Source organism: Hordeum vulgare, chromosome 2H (assembly GCF_904849725.1).
Source record: "Hordeum vulgare subsp. vulgare chromosome 2H, MorexV3_pseudomolecules_assembly, whole genome shotgun sequence".
Lineage (NCBI taxonomy): Eukaryota > Viridiplantae > Streptophyta > Magnoliopsida > Poales > Poaceae > Hordeum > Hordeum vulgare.
Genome location: NC_058519.1, coordinates 11,521,218 through 11,541,336, shown reverse-complemented (window position 1 = coordinate 11,541,336; position 20,119 = coordinate 11,521,218). Strand labels below are relative to the sequence as shown.

Genomic DNA, 20,119 nt, shown 5'->3' with positions numbered 1-20,119 from the left:
TTTTACTAGCAAAAGTGCCCGTGCATTGCAGCGGATAATAAACCTCCTATATGTTGAGGTATCGATGCTAGTTACATGAGAACTTAGTAGCAAATATGCCTGTGCATTGCAACGGGTAGTAAATATTTCTTACTGAGACACTATCATTTTGATCCAATTTTGATTCTGACTCGTCATATTGATGTTGTGCACATACGACCATATTCAAGCATCATCGACGTGGTAGGTGAAACGGTTGGTGGTCCGTCCTGTATATCGCACTTGATGAGTGATCATTTGAAGAGAAGTGAAAACAATATAATAAAAAGGACAGTGAAAATATATAATAAACTTCAGCCAACAAAACTACCAGAGATTACACAGATGCATTGTCATCAACTTCACCTATTACGAGAAACCAGTATGTGTCATCTAGAGTAAAGATACACAGAGGTCACAAATGAATTTACAGGCTGTTCATTTATGTGGCAAGGCAGAGCACACACTTAAAGTTGAAACTGGAGACAACGATTCTGACATTCTTTTGATCAATAAAATCGGATGCTTGCTTAAAAACAAGGGAGGAGTAATTAGCACCTGCGTATCCGGAGAAGACATTTGGCAGCGATATCTCCACCAGTCTTGGGAGGAAATTTACACGGCGAGGATTGGTGATGGATCAGAGAGCTCCTTGGAGCAGCTTTTATAGGAGAACATGCTACCTACCCATTGCCCAACTGGAGCTTTCCTAGAAACTACAAGCTACATCTACTATTGGTTCAATTGGAGAATTGTTAAAGAAAAAGACTGATGACTAGATGACTGACATTTGGTCATAAGAAATGGTTGAGCTCATTGACGTTAGAAAGACTAGGAGAGTTGACTGACTTCGAAATGACAAACCTGCACAAGACGGATTCAGAATTTCAGACAGACAGATGATATAAGAAATTAAACAACAGCTAAGGGCATGTGAGAACTACTACTACTGTAGTTGGCATTAACCCCCTGTGCAAGAGAATCCAGGATCCGTCGGCAGCGGCATGGACAAGCGCGACACCCTTGGATCTATGCAACCCGAGCAGCTGGCGCTTGGAATGCTGGATCCCGTCTGGTCTGTCCTGCCCCCACCGACATTGATTTGAGGGCGACATGGGGGTGGGTCTCAGCTTCAGCGACATTGATTTGAGGTGCTTCTGCAACATATATGATCTGATGGTATGTAAGATAAGAAGTGGGATCGAACACTGACCAAATCCACCTCAGTCGAACAAATCCGCAACACCTTACCATATAAACCAACGACGGAGGGGACCGGCCGTCGAAAGCATATAAGACAACAAGAAACAGTATGTACAGGGGAACACCAAAGATTTACTGCTGGTTTCCTCTCCAGGGCGCCGGCCGCCGGAGACGGGGGAGGAGAAGACCACTCAGGTCTGAACTGAAGCATGTCCAAGAGCAAACAGCCAGCGAGGTGGGCTGGGCTGTCGGGGCTCTGCATAACCAGGCCATGTTGCCTCTCGTCATAAAAGGCCCAGAGTGGAGAAGACGTGGCCGAAGGCTTTTCCACACAAGGCCCAAAAGAATTCCGCCTCGATGAAAACAGGCTCTCCCCCAAAACCTTTTCCGCAACCCTCCCCCGTCCCCGCAGCCATGGAGGGCACCACCACACCGCCGCCGCAGGAGCAGCAGGCGCCCGAGCTCACCGGGGAGAAGCGCAAGAGGGAGGAGGGATCTCCGGCGGCACCCGCCGGAGAGAATCCAGCCATGGAGGACACCACGCAGCCGCCCCAGCAGCAGGAGGAGGCCCAGCCCGCCGGGGAGAAGCGCAAGAGGGAGGAGGATGAAGCGCCGGAGGCATCCGCCGGAGACGCCGCACCAGCATCCGCCCCCGCCGGAGAGGAGGCCACAGCCGCCGCCCCCACCGGCGAGGGCGCGCGGCACCCGATGTCGAAGACGAGCCTGTGCTCCTTCTTCCGGCGGCGGGGGGGCGGACCGGACGGGTGCAACCACGGGGAGGCGTGCCGGTACGCGCACACGGAGGAGGAGCTGCGGCCGCGGCCCGACGGCACGTGGGACCCCACCTCCGACCGTGCCAAGAAGCTGCGCAGGGTCTCCGAGGAGGACGGGGAGGCCGTGGAGGACGAGAAGAGGGGGCGGTGGGGGCAGGAGGAGGTGACCATCGACGACAGCTCGCTGGACAAGTGCCTCGTCGGGCTCTCCCGGCACTGGCTCACTGACAGGCTCAAATCCTTCCTCGACGAGCAGGCAAGTAGCCAATGGAATCGATATAACTTTGAGACTACTAACTCTTTTTGCAAGAACTAGGAGCAAGAATCTGTATTTCTACTATTTCGATGTATTGGGAGTCCATGGTAGTTCACTGGCTAGACTCAAGAGTGGGGTTTTATAAGTAGCTATTGAGGGTGTCAAAACGAAGTGCTCAAGGATGACTGGGTTTTTCTAGGACTAAGGTCGGCGGCTTTTAGTCTCTTCTGAAACAAATCGGCCTAACCTGACAGCAGAATACTGGCTTACGCAAGGCTAGTTGTATATTGTGTATGAATCGGGTAGGAGTAGATTATAATGTGGGTTTTTCAGATACACGAGGCTAGTTATGTATTGTATGAATCAGGTAGGACAAGGTGGCATGTTGCTCGTCTTGCCATGCTTTGCAATGTACTCCCTCCGTTCCTAAATATAAGTCTCTCTAGAGATTCTACTAGGGGACTACATATGGATGTATATAGACATACTTTAGAGTGTAGATTCACTCTTTTTGTTTCGTATGTAGTCCCCTGGTGAAATCTCTTAAAAGACTTATATTTAGGAACGGAGGGAGTAGTTCCTAGAGAACAACTGGCTTTTTATCAGCTCTATGTTTGGCAGGTGGAAACATGGTAACTCTCCGGTAAGCAAAAGCTTGCGCTGCTGAATTGCATAAAAAAGGCCTAATGAGGAGATTCCTTTAAGAGGTTATGCACATGACATGGTGATGTTTGCACATCACAAGTTGCATCTTCTAAGGATTTTTTTTATGTCCTTGGCGCAGTGGTAAAGCTGCTGCCTTGTGACCATCAGGTCATGGGTTCAAGTCCTGGAAACAGCCTCTTGCAGAAATGTAGGGAAAGGCTGCGTGCAATAGACCCAAAGTGGTCGGACCCTTTCCCGTACCCTGCACAAGCGGGAGCTACATGCACCGGGCTGCCCTTTTTTAACCTTTTTTGAGTACTAGATCATTTCAAGCTTTTAAAACATGTCCTGGTTGAAGTATTGAGAATTAGAAAAATGTTAAAAGTGCATCTGTATCTTGTGAAGTATACTTCATTTGCCTGTTTTATGCTACTTTAGTGCTATAATTTCAATGATGGTTGTGCAGGGAATCTCATATGCAGTAGCAAAGAAGAAGAAAGGAATGACTGTTGGTTTTGTGACATTTGAAACTGTTGAACAACTGAAAAATGCCGTGGAGGTAATTGTCCATTGGTTCGTACTAGCAACCTGTTTGACCATAGAACAAGTTATAATGAATTTTGTCTCACAACTCGAATAGGTCCTTAAGGAGAATCGATCTGGTGGGAAGCAAATAAAGATAGCAGATGCCAATCGCAGGTCTCATCAGAAGTTGCATTCAGAAGGACCGGTATCTAATAACGGAGCAGCAACAGAAAACAGTAGTGATGCTGCTGCTCCTGATGAGGGAACACCCGGACCTGAAGCAGGAGGAGGTACTAAAAGAACTGTGCGTGATGCAGTTACGCCCCTTGCGCATATGACATACAGTGATCAGCTAGAGCACAAGAAAAGTTCAGTTGCACAGTTACTTAAGAAACTTGTAAGAACAACTTCATGTCCATCTACCGTTTTAATCTTGGAAGCAACTTTATATCTGCTGAAATTATATACACTTTTCTTGTTTTCTTCTACTGCAGACTCGAAATGCTAAGAAAGCTTGCCCAGCTGACGTTACATTACCAGATTGGATTTCCAATGCAAAGCAAATTGGTAACCTCCTACTCCTAGTATTGAACTGTTGATGTTCTATTCTCAGTACTTGTGGTGATCACCATGTACGTGATTTTTGAACACCTGGTTACGAGATACAATATGGTATTCAATTTTTGTTGTTCCTAGGCTTGTTACGCAAAATAATAGATACATAATATTGATATCAATAAGATATGTGTGTTCTTACCAGTGTTGTGAACCTTGATTCGCAGCGCGGCAACAATTTATATTTCCGAGGGTAGCCAGACAGTGTCATGCAGGGAATTGCATAGACATAGATATATGACATCCTTATGTAGTGGATGCTTGGGCCCTTGCCCTTTCCTAACACCACAAGAACTCCCAACAGATTATAGTTCTCTTATCCTAGATCCCTACTGCCTGTTGGACTTTGCTTTAATCCGACTATTTCCTATTCCTATCTTATTCACCTGGTCTCTGCTTATCCACTATGTGCACAACAACTATTAACATGAGCTATGCTCTGAGCAGCCTGTCGCAGTGTCACCTGATGTTATTGCACTGCAAGCTTTAGCTAGCCAAAAAGTCTTAGTCACCTAATATTAACAAGTACTTGTATTTAGCCATGGAACAGCTTGCAATCTTCTTTACAGTGTTGTCTCTGTTATCTCCTGGATTCGGTATCTCGAATGCTTAAATAGAAACTTCAGAAAGTTGGGAACCCTTGCACTGCAGCACTGCCTTTATTTCAGTACCATTTAGAGTCTCTTGACCAAACTACATAAATTATCTTACTCGAGTATAAAGCGTGTGTCAACCTTTATTTCGATGAAAGTGTAGCAGTGTAGCAAACAACACATAAAGCTTTCTGACGAAAAAATACAATTTTTTTTAATATTAATATTCACCTTCGAGCATTTGCAACACATATACAATTTGTGAGTTCATTTGCTTTGCTCTGCTGACCCGACTAATGATCTCGAGTACCCCGCACATTTTATTTAATTGTTCTAAACAAATCAATCTCACAAAAGGTTGTTTTTGGATGTATCGTAAGACTAAACATATGCACTATAGCAGTTCTTTGTAGGAACTGGCATAAACATGTTACATCGGCTGCAGTCTGCCAAACACGTTTTCACGCCCCTCTTCTTGTATGATCTTCTGCTCTTTAGCTTGTGCTAAGTGTCCGCCCAATCATCCAGGTGGTCTTTCTTGCAAGCTTGAAGGCATTCTAGAGTCCCCGGTGATTGATGGGTATCGTAATAAGTGTGAGTTCTCTGTGGGACATTCCTTGGCGGGTAAAAAGACGGTAGGGTTTATGCTTGGAAATTTCAGGTTGGTTTGTTGCTTCCTCTTTCTTTCTTTTTTGTTTACTGATCTTCCACAAATAATGATTGATACAACAAATCTCAGGGAAGGTGTGACTGCTGTCGAGGAACCTGTGGACTGCCCAAATGTTTCAGCATTGTCCTGTAAATATGCTATGATGTTCCAAGATTTCCTGCAGCTATCATGCTTACCTGCATGGAATAGAGTTGATAATTCTGGGTTTTGGCGCCAATTCACAGTATGCTCTCGCTAAGCATTTAAATCTGTATCTCATGCTTCTGTTTCTATTTTCTGTTAAGATTCTTCATAAGTTCTCTGTTTTTATCCACCTGACGGGGATAACTGTTTATACTATGATTTCCATATTAGGTTCGAGAGGGAAGAAGTCCAGCTCAAGCTGTTGTTGCACAAGATACACAAACACAAATATCAGAAGTCATGATTATTATCCAGGTTGTTTGGACTGACAATGAGATGTGCTAGGCAGTTCAATGCAGTACAAATTTCCTGCTGGCAATACCACTGACATGCTATACTTTCTATATTTCCAGGTATGCTCAACAGGTGTTGATGAGGCACAGATGAAAGATGAGTTTGCCAAGTTGACCAAGACATTGGTGCAGGGGGCTGCAACATGCTTACCTCCATTGCCTCTAACAACTATAGTAGTTCAAGTAAGTTTAAACAGGTTCATCAGAGCTATGATTATATTGTTTGAACTGAACTTTTGAGCAGTTATAGCATATTTTATTGTTTTAACTGAACTTTACACAGTTTTCTCTCCATTTTAAAATAGCAGTCATTTTAAAATACGTGCAATCAAACTTTTAAGATTTTGCCAACTAATGCAGTTTTACACTACTTTGGGAATGTGGCGAGTGGTTTTTATGGCCTTGTCTATTTTTTGTTCAAGTTTACACATGTTAGATGCAGTTTTTTTTTCAAGTAGGTTTCTTTGTTATTCTTGAAATATTTGCTGCTAATGATGTTTTCACTCTCATGCAGGATCACACGGGAATATCAAATGTAGCACCTGCTGACTGTCCACTGATCCCACTATTGGTGCCAGAAGTGGACCAATCAGAAGAGGGGGCAGTGGATAAAACAAGAATCCATGACCACATTAGCAATCTTCGGTTCTCTCTATCACCAACAGCATTTTTTCAGGTCTGTCTGAACTTCAAGCTACTTTGCCAATCTGGCTTTGTTGTTAACTTTGGTATTGACTCACAATTACACAGGTTAATACTCTTGCTGCAGAACGATTGTACACCCTTGCTGGTGATTGGGCCAATCTCAATTCGGACACATTACTTTTTGACGTATGCTGTGGGACTGGAACAATTGGCCTGACATTAGCACACCGTGTTGGAATGGTGATTTCTTTTGCACATTTCATCTTATTGTTAATGATGGTTCTTGTTTCCAGTATATTGTACAACACAGTTGTGGATAAGATTCATGTTAGATGGCTCCGTCGTTGCTTTGGAATAGCATTTCTCATAGTTATGTTGCTGAATATGCTAGGTTGTTGGCATTGAAATGAATGAATCAGCAGTTGTGGATGCTCAGAGAAATGCTCTTATTAACGGTATAAAAAATTGCCGTTTTGTCTGTGGGAAGGTGAGACTTACTTGCCTTATGAATGATTCATTTACTCTGGTGTGACTGATCATGGTATCATCTTTACATTTGACAACCCAATTCTTTGTACTCACCACAATAATCTCATCTAAACCCTCATCCTGCGAATAAACAGGCTGAAGATGTGATGGGGTCTCTTCTCACAGAGTATCTTGGTTCGCCACAGCAGCACATTGCAGCTTCTGAAAGTAATTCAGAAGTTAATGCTGCAGGAAAAAAAGAGGATATAGTTGATGGTGCAGAGAATAATGGTAAAAGTATGGACAGCTTAACAGAGGAAAATGACAATGGTGAAAGTCAGCAGCTGGGAGACAAATCAGCTAATCATCCCACTTGTTCTAGCAAAGAGTTGGAAGGTGGACATGAGCAATGCAATGAGGCTGTTCGTAATCAAAACAGCGAGGAAGCATCATCATTGGTCAATGATGAGTCCGTTGATGCAAAAGCAGCTGACGGTTCGGAGCACATCAAAACATCTAATAATGATGTGCTTGCAGCTATTGGATGTCAGTTCAAGAACTTTGTTGCTATTGTAGATCCTCCGCGTGCTGGGCTCCACCCTACTGTAAGTAAATTTCAGTCTTTAGTTTTCTTATCATAAATAGTAGTTACTTTTATGTTTGGAAATGCTTACTCAAGTCTTAATACCTGATACCTTGGAGCAAGGCTTAGCCCTTTGGTTGCTCGAGGTTTAATTGTGCATGTCTTGTAGGGGTAACACATTGATGGATTTATGCTATATCGTTCTTGCCTGTCATATGTTGTTAAATGCACATCGTGAATGTCCATATAAATGAAGCAGGCTTTACAGAAATTTTGTCTTTAATAGACCTGGTGATTACTAGAGTAATGCGGTTGCATCGCCAGGTACAGTAGATATCCGGGGTGTTGTTACGATAATAATACTTCCTCCGTCACAGTTTATAAGAGACGGTTAAATTTACGTGCATTTCCATAATAGACAAGGTTTAGGGCGCATTGCATTCACTCCTAGCAGCTAATTAGTGCTCCATTGTACTAATTTTATATGCATGCGTAGTGTGAATGCTATTTTTCAGCCCATCTCACAGCCAATCAATAACCACCTAGGTTTCAGAGAACTTTCAAGCATGCCTTCTAAACCGTGACAGAGGGAGTACTAAAAATCATGTATAGATTTGAATTTAATATGTAAATTACCATGCCGTGAAGCTGTTTCATCCTGCAATATGACCCAACTAGCAAGCATGAACCTTATCATTTATGAATATAATTTGCACTACTGAATAGCACCATGTTAGTTGATTGAAGCACCCCATGCTGATTGGTCCTATTCTACATATACATTGCTTTATTTTATTTTCTGTATGCTGTTCTGGTTGTGATTGGACTACCGACCTTTTTGGAGGATCAGGCTCACATCTTGAATATTTAATAGGTGATCAAGGTATTGAGAACTCATCCGCGCATCCGTCGTCTAGTGTAAGTACTCCCTATACCTGCTCTGTACTATACTACTCCCTCCGTTCCTAAATATAAGTCTTTCTAAGAGTTTCACTAATGGACTACATACGGATGTATATAGACATATTTTAGGGTATAGATTCACTCATTTTGCTCCGTATGTAGACACCTGGTGAAATATCTTAAAAGACTTATATTTAGGTACGGAGGGAGTAGTGAGCAGAGAAGTAATGTGAGCTCTGTGCTGTACTGTACTGTACTGGTGAACAGAGAAGTCAAGTTTCCCATTCCGAAGTTATAAACTGATAATATTCCTATATTTTTTTCCCCTGCTGCTCTGACATTTACTCTTTGTTTTGATTTTACCAGGTACATTTCCTGCAATCCAGACACTCTAGTTGCCAACGCAATCGAGCTCTGCACCCCGTCGACCGAGCACAGGGAAAAGAACAAGGGCCACCGTGGATGGCGAAACATGAGCAGCGCCGGCCTCGCGAGGCAGAGGACCAAGTCGATGCCCAACTCGGAGCCCTTTGTCCCCAAGAGGGCCATGGCGGTCGACCTGTTTCCCCACACCTCGCACTGCGAGATGGTCATGCTCTTCGAGAGGTGAACGAAGCAGCCATTGTTCATTTAATCCTTATCACTTTAGACATGTTGATCTCCATTGAGGACCTATTAAGAAAAAAAAATCATGCTCATCTTGTTGTACCAAATGTACCTGACCTAGAACTGCAGTAGTCAAGTGGAGACCTGTGTTGCTATTCTCAGATCTCAAGTACATTTCTTTCTTTCTTTTTTCCATTGTTGTTAAATGAATGCTGGGACTCAACCAGTGACCCAGATCTGGCACATCCAAAAATTGTAATGGTACAGTGCCATTGCCATTCTTGCCAGGGAAAACCTTAGAAATTGCAGTGGTCCAGAGCCATCCTTGCCAGGGAAACCTTGGAAATTGCAATGGTCCAGAGCCATTCATGGCAGGGAAAACCCTAATAAACCAACCAATGGTCCTGGTGTCTGCACATATGAACAGTACCATTTTTGTTTGGCCTTGATTGCTATCCTGTCAGAGAAGTTGAGTTGCTACTGATTTGGGCAGCCAAACCAAACACAAACATGGCCTACATAGATATAATATAAAAAATATCTATGGATGATGGATGGGTGTAAGTGGACTTCATTTTCTGGTGCCCACAGGGAAAGCAACGGCTTGCAAATGGCAGTAGCAATCTCATCATCGCAAGAGAGGATGATGAGAATTGAAAAGCAGGGGAGGAGGTGTGGTAGGTCCGGCATCATATTCATCCCAATTCGAGAGCATCATATTCCTGCTATGTATGTGGCAACGATGAACATGGATGTGTCCTAGGATGTATGATGGACAGCTTGTTTTTTTTAAGATTCTCCACGCGTAAATTGATGGGATTTTATACGCCTCTCGGTCGATATCCAACTATGTTCGCTTCGCTTTGTACTATATGATCTAGCGATTCGAAAACCTACATCCAATCATCATCGCCTCGCTCTGTGTATATAACATGAAGGTCATGCGAAATTGCAGTGATGTGTTGGTGGTAAGATTGCACAAGTTTGATGCGATCGCCTGAGCGCTAGGAAGGAAGGAAGGAAGGATCATGCGTTTGTTCATGGACGGACCAGCATTGAAGCGCACACCGTGCTTGACCCTTAGAAGAGGTCTGCTCCTGGAATATAAATTTGGTGGTGCAACTAATAACGCCCACTGACTATGCCGGGGTAGTTGGTAGTAGTAATTGTTATGAAGGAGACAGAGCAGTGATCAGCATGTGCAGACTCACCATCCTCCCTTGTTTGGCTGCCGGGCAATAATAATCTCTCGATTTATGGCAAGTCGCCCTTACCTTTTCGATGCCATAAGTCGAATTTAATGTCCAATCATAAGGTGGTGGTGGTACTAATCTGACAAAAATCACAAATTGTGGAATTGCTCTTTTTGAGATACATTATGTGTTCCCCACAAAATTAGCAGTTCAAATGTTTTTTAAGATACTACTACCTCCATCACGGTTTAGAAGGCATAGTTAAATTTACATGCATTTTCACAATAGACAAGGTTTAAGGCACATTGCATTTACTCTTAGCATCTAATTAATACTCCGTTATATTATTTTTATATGCATGTGTAGTGTAAATATTATTTTTTAACTCATTTTACAACCAATCAATAACCACCTAGGTTTTAGAGAATTTCCATGTACGCCTTCTAAACCGTGACGGAGGGAGTAGTAGTCAAAACCAAAAATCGGTGGTTTCCCGCAAAATAAAAAAAATCGATGGTCTTGAAATTTTTTATATAATTTTTATTATGTTCGAGATATTTTGTACTTTCAATGAATTTTTATAGTAGATCTGATACTTTGTCACACACACAAAAACCTTTATAGTTTTACCGTGCTTACGTTAGCAACTTTTACGGAGCCGCAAGTATAGAGAAACATATTATGAGTGAAAACCCAACGTAATTATTCTTCGTAGTCCTCATAATTCCCGACGCGTTCCTCTCAAAGAAAGTAGAATAAGAGGACTTTTTTTTGCGGGGTAAAACAAGAGGACATTTCACTTGCATCCAGATGCAAAAGCATGCTTTCATGGACATTTCACACGTCGGATAGATAATATGCACACGTGGCAGTTGAGCTGGACACTTGTCCCCTCACAGGTTGTCTCCCTCTGGAAAGTGCTGCGATGGTGTTTATAGTACTGCTACTAATTAAACTCAAGTTGTAAGGGCATCTCTAGCCGATCCTGTAAAAACCTTTAAACTTTTAAAAGGAGGAATTAATCGCATCTAACCAAATTCTAAAAAGGTTAAAGTAGCAAAATATTAAGGAGTTAAATTCAAGAACCAGCCTGAGTTTCTTTAAATATATCTTCCCCTTCCTCTCCTCTCCTCCACCGTCGTCGGGCATTTGCCTCCTTGGGGACCAACAAAATGGAGCCCCCTCCCTACTTCATCATAACTTTGATGACCCTCGTTGACGTTAGAATCTTGCTGGTCAGCTGGGAATTTCATGAAACCGGGCTTTCATGACGTAGTTTTGGCCGGATCCAGCCGATCCTCAAAACTTAGTGGACTATTTTTTTATATGCATTTACATTTCGACCACCGAACACATTTCTTTGCTTCTCTATTTCATTCAACGACATCGGATTACATAATAATTCACCAATTCTTTGCTAGAAGAGCAAGATCAAAGTAAACAAGAACACCAAATAGACATTTTAGAAGATATCAGACTTCTATAACTGCTTCCACCAGTTGAATTAACATCTTCTCGATACCTTCTTTGTTGATCTGCGGATTCTGGATCTTGCATACTTCATTCTTCTTCTTTGATTCTAAAGAAGTAGACGTTACTTCCCCTCTAATTTCTTCTCTAATCTCACATCTAGTCTCATCTTTAGCCTCAATTCTAGCAACGAGTGCACGAATATCTATTAATATTCATGCTATCAATAGATCGATGTATTCTTCTTTCCAATACCAAAACGAGCATCCATCATCCTACACACATAGATGAGCATCAATGAGCTACCGAAATTGAACCGAATTCGGTGAAAACCCGAATTAAAACAAACACATACCCCACGTTTTGTGCATTTGAAGACCACCCATACGGGATGTTGTAGCGTGGTAGAAACTCGGTGCACTACTTGTCGTCTGCAGCCCATCACACTGTATGACCGGCAGCTCCGAGCCAACGAGCCGCTGCGTGTGCGACGAGCCCGGGCGACAACTGGTCGTGTATTTCCCGATGAACCGATGACGGGAGCGATTAGAGTGTCTAGAGGAAGAGCCGGCACGTGCATGGGGTGCAGAGGCTTTGTCGGGGCTGTGTGGGCCGCTTCCTAGCCAATCCATGGCAAGACGAGTTGTCGCCGGAGACAGCAGTCGTAGATCCCCTTGATTTTTGGCTGGCGGTAGGACAAGGAGGTGATGGAGGACAGCGGCGGAGGCCTACAAGGCTTCCCCGATGACGTGCCGGTGCCAGCGGGGAGGGTGGGAGATAGGGGGGTAGCGGGGGCGCAGATGCGGCACGGTAAAGGAGGGAGAGAGGCAGCAAAGGAGAGCCGCATCGTTTTACTCCGCGGAGGAGAGAGTGAGTACAAATAGGGAAAAATTAGAAAGAGGAGCAGAATTATACTCCGTTAGGCCGGATTGGGGATCGGCTAGGTGCCGGTTAGTGGAGTAAAAAAGCTAAATATACTCCACTGGACGGTTATAAGGGATCAGTTAGAAATGCCCTAAGGTGGTGGTACTAATCTGACAAAATCAGAAACTGTGGAATTGACATTTCTAAGATACATTGTGTTTATGCGTTTTAAATATGCAGTTCAAATGTTTTTTAAGATACTAGTACAGAAGAGAAGATGATAGTTTTACTGTTTTTACATTAGATGGCAACTTTTACAGAACCTCGAGAGCATTGAAGAACATATTACAAGTGAAACCCCAGGAAAATTATTCTCGTAGTTGTGTGTGAATAGTTGTGGTAATGCAGGAAATATTGATGGGTGCACAATGTGCACGTATATATGGTTTACAATGTGGGCCTCTAACTCAATCTATACAAGGAGATAGGAGATGGACTTGGTGTACAAGAAACATTCTATACATGCCACAAAATATACTCAACACCCCCCTTCCCCGCAGTCAGTAGTCATCAACGGATTGGACATTTTGGTGACATCCTAAGAATTCTTGTTGCAGGAAGATGCGATGTTGGAAACGATTGTCGGTGAAGAGTCTGGTGAGCTTAATCACGATCGTGTGAAATAGGTCCTTCGAGATGGTGAGGTAGAATCACCGATGAGTACGGCGTTGCTGGCGGTCCACTCAGAGTCATCGCGCATGGCACGCGAGTCGACGACCATTGACGTGGCCGAGGATGTTGTATTCCCGAAACACGAGGGTGAAGTATGTCTTCGAGGCGTAGTAGGTGTTGTCATGTTGATCAAGACGAACGGGAACCCACTCGAAGATGTTGAAATCGCGGATGTCGGTGGGATCAGGGCCAAGGAAGGGGTTGCTAGCGCCGAAGAGGAAGGAACCCGAAGACATGACGACGTCTATGAGAAGGAGCGGGCGTCAGCTAGGGTTTTAGGGTGCGGTGACGGCTAGGGGTAGCGACGGTGGCTAGGGTTTTAGGGTGCGGTGGCTACTACGGTCTTAGGGTGCAGCGGCGGCTAGGGGTAGCGACGGCAGCTAGAGTTTTAGGGTGCGGCGGCTATTAGGGTTTTAGGGTGCAGCGGCGGCTAGGGGTAGCGACGGCGGCTAGAGTTTTAGTGTGCGGCGATGGCTAGGGGTAGCGGCGTCTGCCTGGGAGGTGGGTGTGGTGGGGGCGCGAGGCGCGGCGGCGACATGAAGGGAAGGAGGCGGCGGCGGCGAGGGGTTTGCCAATGATTTTTTGCACTCACATGACGCACTCAAGCCTCCTCCATGTAAAAAAGCGTCGTTTCGTGGGGTCTTTTTCATGGGCTTTATTTTTGTGTGTGTGTGATATGCTGATTTCAGCGGCTTCTTTTTTGCCTTTATGAGAGTGCGGTGTTTCGTGCTCAAGCTCATATGCATCCGTTTAGTAAAAAAATAAAACAAGTACTAAACAAACTTAAAAAAATTCAACTTTTTTGAGTGATCATTTGGTGCGTGAGGTCCGCTCGAGTTTGTGTATCGTTTGAACATCTGAGCAGCTCTCGGCAAAAAAAAACAAATCGAGGCAAAATGGTGCATGTACGTAAACCTTTGTAGAGACACTGTTTTTTTTGCCTAGAGCTGCTTAGATGTTTAAATTATACTCCCTTCGTTCCTAAATATTTATCTTTTTAGAGATTCAACTACGGACTACATACGGAGCAAAATAAGTGAATTTATACTCTAAATTATGTCTATATATATTCGTATGTAGTCCGTAGTGAAATATTTAAAAAGACAAATATTTTGGAACGGAGGGAGTATAAAATTTGAAACGAACCTCATGCAAAAAAATTATATTTATTAAAAATTAAAATTTGTTAAAAAATATATATTTATTTTGATTTTTTTACTCAATAAGAATGCAGATGAGCCCGGACTCAGAAATGAATTATCGCTATATAAGGCCATTTAAAACTGGAGCAGATGGATAATCAAGTCTGACCAGAATGCCTTTATATTATTGTTCATATCAGACAAGCGGATATGAAGCGTGTGGTGGAGAGAAGCGTCATTGTTCACCAGCAAAATCTTGCACCAGTCGGCTGCAGCCGTCTACACATTACTACTCCCTTCGTTCCTAAATATAATTATTTTTTTAAATTTCATTAGCAGACTACATATAAAATAAAATAAGCGAATCTATACTTTAAAATATGTCTATATACATCTGTATGTAGTCTTCTAATGAAACCTTTAGAAAGACATATATTTTTAAAAATAAAGGGAGTAAAATTTACCGGCTCATGTCACGAGGATCTCCGGAGATCAGTCGTGCGCTAGTTGCTCAAATGAGCATGGCTACAATAAAATCGAAAAAAATTAAAAAAAATCATTCAAAAACTCAGAATTCCAAATGTTTACCGCAAGTATTTTTAATTTTTATTTAGTTTACTTTTATTTAAAAATCACTGTTCATCCTAGCCCATTTGAGCTCGGGCTCAAAAACTCTGTGTCCTCGCCTACCCTCGTTCTGCACTGCACTTGAACTGAATAACTGATTTCCATATACTCGGCGTGTTTGTCAACCTCGCGTTGACTCCATTATTATCGTGACACGTCAGGCAAGAGCAGGAGAGGTTGAGAGACTTATCTTGCACATGTGGCAGTCGAGCTGGACACCTGTCAAGGCCTCAAGGGTGTGTGTAGTGAGTATTAAACTTGAGATGTGATCTCGCTTTTGCTATGAATCTTGACGAAATGATAAACAAGGCCTCATCGTGGATTATGTGTCGGAGCGTTTTGGTGCTGTCTCAAGATGACGAGACTGATCATAATCATATGCATGGATGCATGCTGACACGTGGCTTTGATGGTTTCGTTGTTGATCGTCGGTCCTTTCCTTCTCATCGTCCTAGCAAAAAACGAAATCAGTCATATTACTACATCCACTTGAGTGACAAGTAACATCGGACGGAGTTAGTAATAACCAAAGTTAATTTGTCCGTTTCAAAAAAAAAGTCACAAACTATAGGCAGTTAGGGCATGAGCACTGGGGCAGTGGTAGGTGCCGTCCCCGATGCATCCAGCTAGACACGGAAAATAACTTTTTCAGTCACATCATCAAAAGTTTATGTCTTCTATATTATGGGTCCAATGTCATAATCTTTTGCCTTACATTTTTTCATTTTTTTACTTTTTCTGCCCAAGAGGCTGCCTCCTGCAGAAGATCCCCTGACATGTTTGAAGCACCACCCGAACCTACCTGGACCACCCAAACCTATGGGGCAGCACCCCTGGGGCTACTCGGTGTACATGCCCTTACTAGCAGACGATGTGCCGAGTGGCCTTGTGCAGTATGCAACTCAAACTAATTGGTCGTAAGCGCGGAACACGTACCGGCTAAAGTTTAATTCAACCCCTGCTGGTCGATATTATGAACGTCATCATAATGTAACACAACTTGAATTCAAGCTCCATGCATGGCCTCACTCCAATCGTACATCGCTAGTGCATGTCCATGTCAACCAGATTCGTACTGTGTTTTCTACGTACTGCTGCTATTCGCTTTGGGACACGTTGTCACGACTTGTCGATTTCAGTAGAAATATAGAACGCGTTTATGATCTTTATTTACGTTGCTGTCAATACATATCTCACCCCCTGACAAGTGTTTGAAAATGAATTCTATCTCTCTTTCATTAGATGATTCTGGATATATATACAAGGAGAAGAGATGCAATGAAGAGGCATCTGTTCGGGAGATATGGCAGTTACAAGGGAAGATTACCCCATAATTAACACATGTTTAATTAAACTTTAACACTCCCCCTAATCTACACTTGTCCATCCAGTATCATCATCTTGATTAGAGGCTCCTCCAAAAACCCCGTGGAAAAAATATGAGGAGTATAATGTTTGATATGTTGCCAAAACTCCTTCAAACCCAGTGGAAAAAATAAGGAGAAAACGTTGCAACCTATAATGATTATTGCCTCTTCCAACTCAATATGGGAAAGCCCATAGAATTAAGAGGACAATAAATATGTCATATATACTTTTCTAAAAACCTCGGTGGGGAAAAATGAAAGTATGACATTTAATCTCATGTTGATATTACCTCATTAAAAATCTTTATGAGAGCATGTATAGTAAACTCATGAAGGGGAAAAGAGTATAATATGATGCATTGAACATGAACAATTCAGGAAGATACTCTCCCCGATTCTTGCAAATTTCGAAGCCGTCATATACCAATTCCGTGAACATAGTTCTAGAATATAAAAGTTGGTAGAGACTTCGTGAGCAAATCAGTCACATGATTTGTCTTGCAAGATATGCAATATAGTGATATTGCTTATTGTGTAACATGTTTGCATCCGGGCAACACAAGAAACATTATCGTTGAGATAATGGTTGGTGGATGTAGCCATGAGGTCTCTTTCAAAGACTCTTCATGAGAGCGCTACTACACCTAGTAGGAAAACTAAGCTTGTCTATGATACAACTGTTGGGGAATGTCGCATGGGAAACAAACATTTTCCTACGCGCACGAAGACCTATCATGGTGATGTCCATCTACGAGAGGGGATATTCGATCTACGTACCCTTGTAGATCGCACAGCAGAAGCGTTAAGAAACACGGTTGATGTAGCGGAACGTCCTCACGTCCCTCGATCCGGCTCACGAACTGTCCCGCGATCCGTCCCACGATCTAGTGCCGAACGGACGGCACCTCCGCGTTCAGCACACGTACAGCTCGACGATGATCTCGGCCTTCTTGATCCAGCAAGAGACACGGAGAGGTAGATGAGTTCTCCGGCAGCGTGACGGCGCTCCGGAGGTTGGTGGTGATCTAATCTCAGCAGGGCTTCGCCCGAGCTCCGCAGAAACGCGATCTAGAGGTAAAACCATGGAGGTATGTGGTCGGGCTGCCGTGGCAAAGTTGTCTCAAATCAGCCCTAAAACCTTCGTATATATAGGGGGAAGAGGGGGAGCCTTGCCTTGGGGTCCAAGGACCCCCAAGGGGTTCGGCCGAGCCAAGGGGGGGAGTCCTCCCCTTCCAAACTGAATCCAACTAGGTTTGGAAGGAGGAGTCCTTCCCCTTTTTCCCACCTCCTTTTTTCTTTTCTTTTCTCTTTGATTTTCTTCCTATGGCGCATAGGGCCTTCTTGGGCTGTCCCGCCAGCCCACTAAGGGCTGGTGCGCCACCCCCAAGGCCTATGGGCTTCCCCGGGGTGGGTTGCCCCCCCCCGGTGAACACCCGGAACCCATTCGTCATTCCCGGTACATTTCCGGTAACTCCGAAAACCTTCCGGTAATCAAATGAGGTCATCCTATATATCAATCTTCGTTTCCGGACCATTCCGGAAACCCTCGTGACGTCCGTGATCTCATCCGAGACTTCGAACAACATTCGGTAACCAACCATATAACTCAAATACGCATAAAACAACGTCGAAACTTAAGTGTGCAGACCCTGCGGGTTCGAGAACTATATAGACATGACCCGAGTGACTCCTCGGTCAATATCCAATAGCGGGACCTGGATGCCCATATTGGATCCTACATATTCTAAAAAGATCTTATCGTTTGAACCTCAGTGCCAAGGATTCATATAATCCCGTATGTCATTCCCTTTGTCCTTCGGTATGTTACTTGTCCGAGATTCGATCGTCAGTATCCGCATACCTATTTCAATCTCGTTTACCGGCAAGTCTCTTTACTCGTTCCGTAATACAAGATCCCGCAACTTACACTAAGTCACATTGCTTGCAAGGCTTGTGTGTGATGTTGTATTACCGAGTGGGCCCCGAGATACCTCTCCGTCACACGGAGTGACAAATCCCAGTCTTGATCCATACTAACTCAACTAACACCTTCGGAGATACCTGTAGAGCATCTTTATAGTCACCCAGTTACGTTGCGACGTTTGATACAGACAAAGCATTCCTCCGGTGTCAGTGAGTTGTATGATCTCATGGTCATAGGAACAAAGACTTGACACGCAGAAAACAGTAGCAACAAAATGGCACGATCAACATGCTACGTCTATTAGTTTGGGTCTAGTCCATCAGGTGATTCTCCTAATGACGTGATCCAGTTATCAAGCAACAACACCTTGTTCATAATCAAAAGACCCTGGCTATCTTTGATCAACTGGCTAGCCAACTAGAGGCTTGCTAGGGACAGTGTTTTGTCTATGTATCCACACATGTATATAAGTCTTTATTCAATACAATTATAGCATGGGTAATAAACGATTATCATGAACTAAGAAATATAATAATAACTAATTTATTATTGCCTCTAGGGCATATTTCCAACAGTCTCCCACTTGCACTAGAGTCAATAATCTAGTTCACATCACCATGTGATTCCAACGAATCCAACACCCATATATTTATATATGGATCCTCTCTTGCTCATGAGAGAGGTTTTAGTCAACGGTTCTGAAACTTTCAGGTCCGTGTGTTCTTTACAAATCTTTATGTCATCTTATAGATGTTGCTACTATGTGCTATTCGGAAATACTACAAATATCTACTCTACTATACGAATCCGTTTCACTACTCATAGTTATTCGGATTAGTGTCAAAACTTGCATCGACGTAACCCTTTACGATGAACTCTTTAACCACCTCCATAATCGAGAAAAATTCCTTAGTCTATCAGTTACTAAGGATAAATTTTGACCGCTGCTAGTGATTCAATCATGGATCACTCTCTGTACCTCTCAACAGAGTGCAAGGCACACATCAGGTACGGTACTCAGCATGGCATACTTTAGAGTCTACGGCTAAGGCATAGAAGACGACCTTCGTCTATTCTCTTTATTCTGCCGTGGTCGGGTTTTGAGTCTTACTCAAATTCACACCTCACAACGCAACCAAGAACTCCTTCTTTGCTGATCTATTTTGAACTCCTTCAAAACTTGTCAAGGCATGCATTTTGTTGAAACTTCTATTAAGCCTTTTGATCTATCTCCATAGATCTTGATGCTCAATGTTCAAGTAGCTCAATCCAGGTATTCCTTTGAAAACTCCTTTCAAACAACCTTGTATGCTTTACAGAAATTCTACATTACTTCTGATCCACAGTATGTCAACCACATATACTTATTAGAAATTCTATAGTGCTCCCACTCACTTCTTTGGAAATACAAGTTTCTCATAAACCTTGTACAAACCCAAAATCTTTGATCACCTCATCAAAGTGTATATTCCAACTCCGAGATGCTTGCACGAGACCATTGAAGGATCACTGGAACTTGCATACTTGTTAGTATCTTTAGGATCGACAAAACCTTCTGGTTGTATCACATACAATGTTTGCTCAAGGAAACCGTTGAGGAAACAATGTTTTGACATCCTATGTGCAATATTTCATAAATAATGCAGCAACTACTAACATAATTCCAACAGACTTTTAGCATCGCTACGAGTGAGAAAGTCTCATCATAGTCAACTGTTTGATCTTGTCAGAAACATCTTTGCGACAAGTCGAGCTTTTCTTAATAGTGACTTATCACCATCGTCGTCTGTCTTCCTTACAAAGATCCATCTTTACTCAATA

The 20,119-nt window shown here is 43.1% G+C and overlaps 1 protein-coding gene and 1 long non-coding RNA gene across 4 annotated transcripts; one reads left to right on the top strand and one right to left on the bottom strand.

Annotated features, from left to right (window-relative positions):
* Positions 1 to 298: 298 nt before the first annotated feature.
* Positions 299 to 1,491, bottom strand: LOC123424417. Of its 3 annotated transcripts, XR_006621676.1 has the most exons (3): positions 1,270 to 1,491; positions 963 to 1,191; positions 299 to 882 (listed from the first exon to the last, which is right to left on the bottom strand). It is a non-coding gene; the product is annotated as an uncharacterized LOC123424417 (long non-coding RNA). The 3 variants fall into 3 exon arrangements; XR_006621674.1 differs by having other exon boundaries at positions 299 to 1,191; XR_006621675.1 differs by having other exon boundaries at positions 299 to 1,175.
* Positions 1,492 to 1,584: 93 nt separating this feature from the next.
* On the top strand, positions 1,585 to 9,140 carry LOC123424415 (zinc finger CCCH domain-containing protein 24). The gene is made up of 14 exons (XM_045108029.1): positions 1,585 to 2,250; positions 3,362 to 3,454; positions 3,536 to 3,817; positions 3,915 to 3,987; positions 5,157 to 5,289; positions 5,368 to 5,521; positions 5,653 to 5,736; positions 5,835 to 5,957; positions 6,289 to 6,450; positions 6,525 to 6,659; positions 6,811 to 6,906; positions 7,043 to 7,492; positions 8,345 to 8,388; positions 8,740 to 9,140. Exons 1-14 carry the CDS (start codon positions 1,636 to 1,638, stop codon positions 8,981 to 8,983), a joined length of 2,688 nt encoding a protein of 895 aa, XP_044963964.1. The 5' UTR covers positions 1,585 to 1,635; the 3' UTR covers positions 8,984 to 9,140.
* Positions 9,141 to 20,119: the final 10,979 nt, after the last annotated feature.